At 53.1% G+C, this 11,199-nt stretch overlaps 1 protein-coding gene across 1 annotated transcript; it reads left to right on the forward strand.

Moving 5' to 3' along the window:
• The first annotated feature begins 4,904 nt into the window (after positions 1-4,904).
• On the forward strand, positions 4,905-10,819 carry TPST2 (tyrosylprotein sulfotransferase 2). Its single transcript, XM_009484993.2, has 5 exons — positions 4,905-5,740; positions 7,321-7,519; positions 8,856-8,906; positions 9,981-10,029; positions 10,787-10,819. Exons 1-4 carry the CDS (start codon positions 4,905-4,907, stop codon positions 10,008-10,010), a joined length of 1,116 nt encoding a protein of 371 aa, XP_009483268.1. The 3' UTR covers positions 10,011-10,029; positions 10,787-10,819.
• The last annotated feature ends 380 nt before the right edge of the window (positions 10,820-11,199 follow it).

An 11,199-nucleotide genomic window follows, 5' to 3' on the forward strand; every position in this document is an offset into this window, starting at 1 on the left:
CCGTTGGTTGACGCTCGCTGTCGGTGCTCGCTCAGCCGTGGTGTCCGCCTGGCCGGTGCAGCAGCCGTGCGGTAGCACGCTGCATGGCCCCATGCTGCGGTGGGAGGCGTCAGGAAGGAAGTCTGCAAGCGCGTGTGTGTCTGTGCGTCTGTCTGTGTGTGCACAGGCAAGAGCTGGAGCCGTTTCCGGAGCAGGGCGTCTCGGGGCTAGGCTGTTAAACCGTCGCCGCTCCATGCACCAGAACGTTCGTGGCACTGCAGAAGCGCATCCAGGGATGCAGCTGCTGCTCCACGGACCTGCAGCCTTGTCTGGACCTGAAATCCCGTGGTTGATGGAGGCCAGGCCAGGGTCGAGCAGAAAGCCTTGCAGGGAAGGAGGGCGATGCAGATAAGCTCTTGAAAAGTTTGTGCTGGGTGGAGTTTCCCTCTGGTTTCTAATTAGTGCTAAAGTGGAGGGGCAGCTGGGCAGGAGAGGAGGAGTCTCTCGGGTGGCTGGAATAATAATTAGTGTCCGTGCTTGAAATGTTCTCAAAAACATCCTCTGAGGCTGGGACGCCGTTGTGCATCAAGGGGGAGCTGACTGTGGGAAGGGCCCAGCTGCAGTGGCCCCACAACAAGCCTGTGGTCCCATGCACATTCTGTGAGCCTTGGAGCAGAGTGCCATCCTGCCTGCCCATCAGGTTCTGGCCCCTCGGGGTTCTCCGCTGCAGCACAGCCCCCCGCATGGCAGCTTTTCTTGGAAAGCTGCAGCCCTGCTGGGACAGGTCCCTCTGGTTGCTGCCCTCCCATGCCTGGAGGAGGGTGTCCTGTAGGGATGTGGCTGCTGTACTGCCGGCGAGACGCGGGCAGGACCCCTGCACGGGCGCGCTGTCACTGGGATGCTCTGTGCTCGCAGGACAGCTTCAGCCAAGGCGGTGCAGGCGGCTGCTGGGCTCCCCAGGATGGGTGCAGTCCTCATAGGCGCAGGTGTTGTGTCCTTGTGGGAAACCTGGCGCTTGGGCTGATGTGTGGGTTTTGGTTTCCTACCTGGTGGGGTTTGCATGCTGCGAGGGACCGGTGCCGCTGCCTCAGCGAGTGGTGAGGCTGGAGAGAGATTTGTTCCTTGGGCTGGAGCCAGGGAGATCCTGGCAGCGTGGGCAGCTCCTAGTGCAGAGGTTGGCATCCCAATGACCCCACCTGGAGACACGAGCATGTCCTGCTAGACCTGGGGAGTCCTCTGGGCCCTGTCTCCTTTTGCTGTTACTGGTTTGGGGACTCTGACTATAGTCTGGCTTGTACCTGATTTCAGCATTTGTACAAAAGCCTGCAGCAGGCGAGTCTGGAGGTGCTTCCTCTGGGAGGGGCTGTTGCGCCGGTCGCTTGTGTGCAATGGAAGCGTGCCATGTTCCGACTGTCATCCCCTGGGTTTTAAACATCTCAGCTGCTCCTGTCCCTCTGAGGCTTCTCCCTTCCAGGAGGCTTCATTTCCTACAAGAGCAGCCGCCTTCCCGTGTCCCTCGGTTTCTCCTTCTGACTCGCCCCTGCGAACGCTGCCGTGGTGGAGCGGTGCTGGTGCCTCGGGGTGGGTGGCCGAGGCGCAGGCATGCCGCATCTGGCTGCCAGCGCTGACCGTGAGCCGGGACCACCTTTCCCCTGGGCTCGGAGGGAGGCTGTGGGCAGGAGGGGTGCGTGTGGCAGTGGAAGTTGCCAAGGAGAGCATCGCTCGTCACCACGCGTGCAGATGTCTGCGATAAATAAATAAATCTGCATTGTGGCTTTTCTTTCCCATTAGGTATTTTCGTGGCCACCTGTGTTTCAGCATGAAGCTCGGCTAGCCGCAAAATGAACTTACCGGGGGAAGGTAAGTACATATGGATGGCAGTGCCAGAGCAGTTGATTCCCCTGTGACGCTGGGCGTGGGCTGGTGAATATTTCATACATCTGTGCGCACCGCCACTGATGCCCCGTTAATATTGTATTGCTTTCACAAGCTGACAAGAAACGGTTTAAGCCTTGTTTATACTAATGTCCGATCAGCATGCAAAATAAGGAAGTCTTTCTGCCTGCAGGACCTCTTGTGTCCGTGTTTGTCACTGCTTTGCTGTCACTCCCCCACCAGCTCCCATCCTCCCTGCCATTCTCTGCTCTTGGTACCAGCCTTGCCCTGATCGCAGTCAGGGAGAGACTCCCCGGCTGTGGGTCACAGCCTGTCCCTGTCCTGCAATGTCTGAGCTGCACTCAGGAGCTTCAGCCCAGGGTTGGCTGCTGCCACTTTGATTTCTGCTCCTCGTCACCAGCTGCAGTGGTTTTCAGTCCCTGCTGTGATGTGCCAGTCAAGCCCCTGAGAGCTCCCTAATTCCTGCTGGAGTGGAAAGCTCTCAGAGCCAGCTTGGGCATCTGAAGGACTAGAAGGTCATCTCTGATCAGACAGCCGTGCCACCAAATTATACCATGATATTTTCCAGCAGATATCTGCCGTGGAGGAAATTATCCATCCCTGTTCTCTCATAGACTAATAAGCCCCATAAATTTTGGGCAATTCTTAGTGGAGTACTGCACCAAAGAGTTGAAAATAAGCCAGGATTGTTTGCAGTTGCTCAGTAGACCACTGCCGCCAAGCACACTCACAGATGCTTGTTCAGCTGCCCTGGTACGCTGGGGTAATCCCGCCAGAGAAGTTCGTTCTGCTTCAGCCCTGCCAGTGCCCACGGCTGCCGTGCAAGAGGCAGAGCGGGACTGTTCCGTCCTGCAGCAGCGGGGAGAGTCCAGAGCGCAGCAGGGAGAAGTTGTCGGCACCTGCCTCTCTGCCTTTCCTGTTGCCCCACAGTGAATCGAGAGCTTCCCCATGCTGGTGGTGTTGGACGGGCAGCGGTGGGGGCCGTGTGTCTGCCCTGGCCGGGGCAGCAGGATGATCCCCAGGGACACGGCACTTTGTCCCACCGGGCGCTGCCGGAGCAGGGCCCGGTACCGCAGGCTCCCAGCCAGCCTCCCGCTTTGCACAGCAAAATGAGTGAGTCTCTTTGTCCCTCTCTGGCGGCACTCGGACTGGAGCTGCTGGGAGCATCTTGGTGGGAAGCGCTTACTGTAAGCCGTTTTTGCAAAGAACAGAGCACTTCTGTGCTCCCAGCCTCCTTTTTAAACTGCAGGTCTTTCCTGCTAATTAGCCTGTCTTGGTCTGCATAGCTGTAATTATTCCAGTTGGCCTTAAATCCTGACTGCTCCAGCTACAATGCATTGAAATGGGTGTTGTGGCATTAGCAATTATTTTTAGGGTGAACATTTGAATATATTTACATGACTGAAACAGATCGAGATAGCAGGATGGAGCAGATGAGCACTTGTCTTTTTAATGCGCCTGACTCTGGCTTGGTGCTGCATAAAATGCCAGAGCTGTTTGTTGTTCCCTCTGATTTACATCTAAACAAACGGGCCAGCATTTGACTTTCTGACTTTTATATGGGCATGCATTTGAAACTGTTTAACCTTGGTATGTTTACCAAGCAGTTGGCCAGGATGTTAACCATGTTGCTAAAGAGCCACAAAAATAATTTTGGTGGTGATGTTACTTTGCATGCCTGGGTGGGCAGAGAGGCACAGCCTCTTTGTGTCCTGGTAATCCAATGGTTTGAGCAGAAGTGGATAAAAGCAGAGTGGGTGGGTGGTGAGCAGCTGACAGCTTCACCAGTCCGGGTAGGTGGAGCAGCATGTCAGGGGTTGGAAGGGAAACGGAACAAGTCCTCCAGCGCCCGGCCGGTTCTGGGGCGGCGTGTGCTGGCAGGTAGGGCAGGGGCAGGGAGACTGCCTGGCTCAAAGGGGCTTTGCACGGGCCGCTGCTAAATGTGCTCTTTCATGGAGAGAGTCGAGAGGAGAAAACGTTTTTCTGAAGCAGTTCTTTGGATTGTCAGCAAAACAAAATGCATGGACGTCCCGTTCCTTCCACTCCATTCAGCTCCTGCCCCAGCCACATAATCACAAAGAACTTGAAATCCCTGGGTGAGCCTGGGGGAGGATTGCAAAACCTGTGCTCACAAATGGAGCAGAAGAGGGGAGGGTGTGGGAAGCAGTGCCAGCGTTTACAGGAGTCCCTTCCGGGTAGGCAGCAGAACAGGGGACCTGCAGAAACTGCAGGCTTCATGCTGGATATCCTACCGAGACGCAGAAAACCCAAAAAGCCTTAATGCCAGATGAAGTCTTCAAGGATTTTTATGTAAGGTCAGTCTCTGGAGGAAGGGCATTTAATACTGACTCTGCATGTTGCTGTTAGCCTTCAGATGGTTTAATTTCTCATGGTGTTTCATTCTAATGGGTGACTGCTTCTCCTGACTCAGACCCTTAAAATTTCCATGAGATGCTTTTGTTTTTCTCTTACTTCAGCTTTCCCCCCTCCCCTGTGACAGCACGTTGAAACTAAAGAAAATGTAGGAAGGAGACAGGTGGCTGAGAGAAGTGAGAAGACGGTGGTGTGCTGAGCTCAGTTTTGGAAGGAAGGAGAACTGCAGGGAAGGTTTGGGCTTCATCTGGGATGGAGCAGACTCTCTGTGAAGATTTTTTTAAGGACTGACTGGGTACGCATGGCCCCTCCTCTGAAATGTTACTGGAGCTTTGCTTCAGCTGTAAACCTGTGATTCTGGGTACACAAACAGTCCAGAAATAATCTCTTTGGGTGTGCTCTGAGGCAAACTTTAATTACCTCCTGGGTAGAAGGCACCTAGCCTGGAAGTTGCTGATAAGTGAAAGAGATGATGAAAGACTGGGATGGTGTCAGCGTCCTGAAGGAGCCAGGCTGGATGCTGAGGTACTGCCGGGCTGGATTGCAGCTCCTGCTCCTCTGACCGTGCTGTGTTTCTCTTGCAGATGCCCGTTGGGTTGAACACTTGCTAGCTGAAAGCTGAAGCGTGGTCACCAGCCTGTGCGGAGGAGAACAGGATGCGGGTCACCATGAGGAGGGTGTTGCTGGTGGTGGGCTCGGTGGTCGCCCTGATGGTGACTCTGCACCTTGGCCAGCAGGTCCTGGAGTGCCAGCAGGTCCTGAGCGAGAGGAGACACAGGCTGATGAGACCCGAGAACGAGGAACTGGTCATGATGGACTCCAACCACGTCGAGTACCGTTACAGCAAGGAGATGCCCCTGATATTCATTGGCGGGGTCCCACGGAGCGGCACGACGCTGATGAGGGCCATGCTCGATGCCCACCCTGAGGTGCGCTGCGGAGAGGAGACCCGCATCATCCCCCGCGTGCTGGCGATGCGGCAGGCCTGGTCCAAATCAGGGCGAGAGAAGATGCGCTTGGATGAAGCGGGGGTGACGGACCAAGTTTTGGATGCCGCTATGCAGGCCTTTATACTGGAAGTGATCGCCAAGCATGGTGAGCCAGCCAGGTATTTGTGTAACAAGGACCCCTTCACACTGAAGTCCTCTGTCTACCTGTCCAGGCTGTTCCCCAATTCCAAATTTCTCCTGATGGTTCGAGACGGCCGGGCTTCGGTCCACTCCATGATCACGCGGAAAGTGACGATCGCGGGCTTTGACCTGAACAGCTACCGAGACTGCCTAACCAAGTGGAACAAAGCCATCGAGGTGATGTACTCCCAGTGCTTGGAGATCGGGCGGTCCCGGTGCCTGCCTGTCTACTACGAGCAGCTGGTGCTGCACCCCGAGCAGTCCATGCATGCCATCATGAAGTTCCTGGACATCTCCTGGAGTGACACGGTGCTGCACCACGAGGACCTGATAGGGAAGCCCGGCGGGGTATCGCTTTCCAAGTGAGTGTCTCGGTTCCTGCCTTGGCTTTTCGAGGAGTGTTTTCGTTACACGAAGCAGGTCAAGGCTAAAACTGAGGGCAAAGACGCGTTGCTTGTGTTTATGCACACTTTTCAGGGGCAGGAGTGGCAGCACGTCCAGTTCTGCACCAATAGGTTTTGTGTTTCTGAGTAGAAGACGGCTTGAATACTAGCAATCTGTTGTAACCAACAGAGCAGCTTGTTAGGCGAGGATTTTAGGAGCAGGTGACTGCTTTATTCATCTGTCTTGACAGTGCAGAAAGGATTTTGGTCTCTAATTTGAAAAGAACTGCTTGCTCTGAAACGTGAGCTCTTTAATGTCTCTTTTCTCTACCTGTCCTCAAATACCTCCTTACTGTGATTAGCTAATGAATGGCTTTCAGCGGTGAGCAGCAATTCTTGCCAGGTTTGTTGCTGGTATTGCAGAATAAAAGAAATACCGTGCTCCATGGAGACACACCCCAGCACTCCGTCCTTGCTGACTGTCCATCTCTGGGTGTCAGGGGGGGTCCTTGCCTTCTCCCACCTTCTTCTCCTCTTTTAATGCTCTTTATTTCCTAAATGGAGGCTTAAGTCTAACTTAGCAAAATTTAATCAGTGGTGTAAGGGAACCACACAAGCAGTCTTTGTATAAATTGCTCACGCCCAAGTGGTGAGGGCAGCTGTGGACACGCAGCTGCTCCATTTCTTGGGGATGGACGTGGGTGTGTGGCTGGGCTCCGCTTCCCTCTGCCATGAGACACGCTTCCATATGGGGCTGTGTGGCATTGCCTGTGCCTTAGCAGTTGGTAACTGGGACGTTCTCACGAGGCTCAGGATCCGCAGCCTCTGTGCTTGTTCATCCCTCTTAGGACGCCGCGTTGCCTGTGACGCGTGGGGTGTGGTTTTCTTTGGCTGGAGTCAAGCAGGCAGCTGCTCACCCCGGGCCGGTGTCCCACCGAGGTTTGGAGGGCAGGGAGCATGGCTGGTCAGCAGCATGTCCCAGCGCCCTTACCCCAGGCAGACTAAGGCGGCAGCTGTGGTGTTAAGATGGAGAGATGCAGGCACCTTTCATAGCTGAAGCGATGATTTCTCCAGGGCTTTCAGCACTATTTGCTCAGAGTAAATTTTGCCAAGGTTGCCTAAACAGCTAAGTTTTTAGATTTTCAGTGGGGTCGCGTGGTGTATCTGTGCTACAGACCTCACATCTTTCATGATTTTCCTGTAATAAGCAGAGGTGTCCTGGTAATACCTGGACACCGGTGGAGGATGGATCCTGACGTACAGTGGGATCCTACCTCTGGGACTGTGGAAGCCCCTGCCAGGATCTGCGCCCCCAGAGGCGGGCTGTGAGTGGGAAGCGGCTGCCCCGGGGCTGCCCCACTGTGCCTCACGCCGGCTCTGCCCCAGGCAGACCCGGCAGGCGATGAACGTTTGTGCTGCACACGTGTCTTGGGCATTGGAAGCAAAATACTGAAGTGGCAGTGAACCTAGCTGAAGGCTCTTCTGTCTGAGCCCAGTATGTGGATGAAATCCAACTCTAGTGTCTTGGTTTGGTTTTTTTCTTTATTATTTTTCCCCAGGATAGAAAGATCAACAGACCAGGTTATCAAACCGGTGAACATGGAGGCATTATCTAAGTGGATCGGGCACATCCCGGGGGATGTGCTGCAGGATATGGCCCACATCGCACCGATGCTCGCCAGGCTCGGCTACGACCCCTACGCCAACCCACCCAACTACGGCCACCCCGACCCTTTAGTTGTCAACAACACGCACAGAGTGAGTGTCACTGCCGTCTGCCTGGGGTGCTGCCGGGCGGTCACAGGGAGGGAGTGCTGACGTGCGGCTATGGGTTTCTGCACCCACAGAACCCTCTGGAGCAGAAGAGGCTGCTGAACCGAATCAGAAAAGAGCAGGGGGGAAACAAACGCTCTCTTCCTTTTGGGAGACTGGGAGTGACAGACACACAGTTACACTGAGATGATTTCAAAACAGATGCGTGTGGTAGATTGAGTCTGGCATGGCTCAAACTGATGATGTTGCCTATGATTTTGTGGTGGTGTTTGTTTCTTCTGTTGTGGCAGATACTGACCTGTCCCTCCCTGACCCAGCCTGGCTCTTGAACCCAGGCGTGGGAGTTAGTGGTGTGTGCTGATGTTATCTAGGTGCACAGCTGTAGGCTCTAGACACGCTGGGCTGGCCTCAGGAGGACGCGCAGACTGTGCTGTGTCTCTGTGTAGCTCACCGGCCACTCCCGCAGTCCCACAGGGAATGCAAGTGGAGGCTCGTAATGCATTTGGGCAAAACCAGAAGATTTTTTTTAGAATATTGACTCATGTCCCTGGAGCAGAACTGGAAGGAAGAAGCTGCAGAGCCACAGAGCAGTTAGTACGCAGAGGGAGTTTCTCATGCTTTGGGGTGGACCAATTCTTCCCCAACCTGAGGCTGGACTCTGCAATCCCCCCCAGCTTTGCACATGCTCCCCATGACGGTGCCCTTGGACGAGGGGCACACTGCTGGGAGCAGGAGAACTCCTGCGGGTGGGACTGGTCCCTGTGGTACTATGTGCAGATCGTGGGCAGGCAGACAAGTAGCAGCACTGACCTGGCAGGCTGGAAGAGCTTCCCTGGAGCTGGTCTGTGCTCCGAGTGCTCTGGTCTCTTACAGCTCCTCCTTGATCTCTTTGCTTGCTGAGAGCTGTTCTAGGACACAAGTGATTTGTGTGGTTTTGGGTGCATCTGCCCTGGGCAGGATTAGGGACTCTGGGTCTCTGACCTAGACCTTTCTGTACTTCTTGGGATGAATTGGGAGAACTGGCACGATGGTAAAGACCAAAATACTCTCCCTTCCCAGGCTAAGGGGGGGAACCAGAGAATTGCTTGTGTCAGTTCTCTGCCCCAGCAGGATGCTGTTCCCTGTCTTTCCTTACAGTCACGAAGGAGGAACTTCCCACTATTGCCCCAATATAGCACCTTGATGTAAAGCAAATGCCCATCAGGGTATTTCTGCTGGTTCAAGTATACTGGGACATAGGATGCAGTTAATGAGGCAAACTTGCCAATGTCGATAGAGCCACTGCCCCAGAAGGGTCACTCCAATTTTCTCTTTTCCATAGGTTTTAAAGGGGGATTATAAAACGCCAGCCAATTTGAAAGGTCATCTGCAGGTAAGAGCCTGATGTCCCTTCTGAGGGCTTTGCCTGTTTGATTAATCCTGGGTGCCTGGTCCCTTGCTCCCTCTTATGGACATTTGCAGGCTGGGCAGCCAGCTGCGGGAAATGTCCCTGCTCTCTTGCCTCCACCCATGGGGATGATGTGCCTGTCCTTCCTGCTGCGCACTGCTCCCACCCTCTACACTTTTGTTGTTGATGCTCTGTGTATTCTGCCCTCCTCAGACCCTGCTCGTTCATCTCTGTCACCTCCTTCCCGGTCTGCTCGTGTGTATGGTTTTGTGCTGTGGAGTTCCATGTTCACTCATCAGAAACTTGTGCTCTTCACTCCCTGACTTTAAGACACTTCCCACCTTGTTCTCTGTTCCAAAACTCTTATTAAAACGTTTTCGTTGCCGTGGGCCTTGCCTGCCTTAGGGAAGGGTGGTTTGTCTGATTTGCAGGTTACAGATAGGTCTTTTAGTTCTTGTACTTGGGTGATTGTGTTCAGGTGTCAAAAATACACCATGGGGCTCCCTCCCTGAAGAGCAGTGTTTGAAAACAATAATCATCTTTTGTAATCAAGAGCAATCCAACAGCTATTGCACATACATGCTTAAAAAAAAGACTTCTTGACTCTCTGGAAAGCGCTACCTGCACAGTATGGAGATGCGGTAGATTGGTGTTGATGTTTCGATCCAAGGTGCCAGGTTTCACCTGCTCAACATGTGGCTTCCTAAAGAAAGCAGGGGGATTGAGCTGCATCACCAGTGTTGGGCGAGAAGATGCAGAGCCCAGTCCCGGACTGAGGAAGCAGGACTGCTGGTGAAGCGAGCGTGTAGTGGCTTTCACTGCGAGAGGTGTTGCTGGCGATTCCCCGATGACCGCCCAGGGTGGTTCGTGTTGCGTGAACAGTAGCGAAGCGAGAAGCTGCAGTCTCGTGGCAGCGTCTCCTGGCTGCTGGTTCTCTGCCCTTGTGCTGCTTTCTGTGTCCTAAACATTTCCTTTTCTTGCTTCCGGGGACACAGTGGGAGTGTTTTGAGTTGCAGATGTTGGCTTAAAGCTGACCCTTCTGTTTCTGGGTTATTCTAGGTGACTCAGAACACATCATCTTCTCACTAAGAAAATTAATGATTTCCAGGTAAGAGCTTCTACTTTGTTTTGGGACTCAGGAAAATCTGCCTGCATTGCTCCAGAGTTAGCATTTTGCTTGTGTAATTTCTTGTGCCTGTGGATTAGCCAGGCTGCTCCCGGCACGCTCGTTATGTGAATGATCCCCTTCACAGTTGCTTTAGGCTTTCAGGACAATACTGTTATGTGAGACGATTTGTCAGAAATTTTTTTTCTGACCTCTGGAAACAGGCTTACTTCAGCAAAACTGAAATCAGCCACTTGGGAGAGTTATTACTGACTGACCCCGTGGGGAGCATTGAAACAGGATGTGGAAATGTGTAGATGAGATGAGCTGCTCCCTGGCTGTCTTCTAGGATGTGCCGTGGACCCGTGGAAGGGAAGATAAAGCAGTCCCACCTGCTGTCAGTTTGGAAAAACAAAGCTGCTACCCTGGGTTTCTGCTCCAGATACAACTGTAGATGTTGGATGTTTTTCCATTACTCTTTTCAGCTAGCCTCTACGCTAAAACATAGAACATCATTTTTCTTACCAAAAACGACCCTTTAAAAACAAGTTTCTATGTAAAAGCAGTATATTGTGCTTAAAAAAAAAAAAAATCAGAAGCATTGAGTGAGAACAGTTGTGTGCCTCCAGTCCTGGAGCTGGGCCTTGGTTTCTTTCTAACCATTTTTTGTATCGCAGCTGCTTTAAGACCATTAGTCGAGCACCTGCTGTGCTGCCGTGTCCAGATCCTGCTCCTGAGTCCATGTGTTTCTCTCTTCCAGAATGCTGCAAATGGCCTTTTGTTGTCCAACAAAGAAGAGTTTGCAATGGCACCAGTGGAAATCGGTTATCCAAGCATATTGCTTGCTAATACTATTGCCAAAATGACTGCTGTACGAGGAATGTATTTGCATTTATTTGCAAAGGCCAAACATTTTACACGTCGGATACCCATCGTCTGCCTTTTCCGAACGCTCCGTGGTGAAAGCATCTGTGAAAATTCATACTCGACGGGGGCGTCGGCGTGCATTGGGAAGAGATTTTGTATGCCGAGGCTGGAGGACTCGTTCAATCGCGTTTAAATGTCTTGTAACGCTGTTCTCTAATTCACGGGTCAGAAATTGGTGTTCTGACCTTGTAAAGCCTTTGTCGTGCGAGTGATTCCCCCCACACCCCCCCCCAGCCCTTCACTGTG

This window comes from Pelecanus crispus, chromosome 11 (assembly GCF_030463565.1).
Source record: "Pelecanus crispus isolate bPelCri1 chromosome 11, bPelCri1.pri, whole genome shotgun sequence".
Taxonomy (NCBI): domain Eukaryota; kingdom Metazoa; phylum Chordata; class Aves; order Pelecaniformes; family Pelecanidae; genus Pelecanus; species Pelecanus crispus.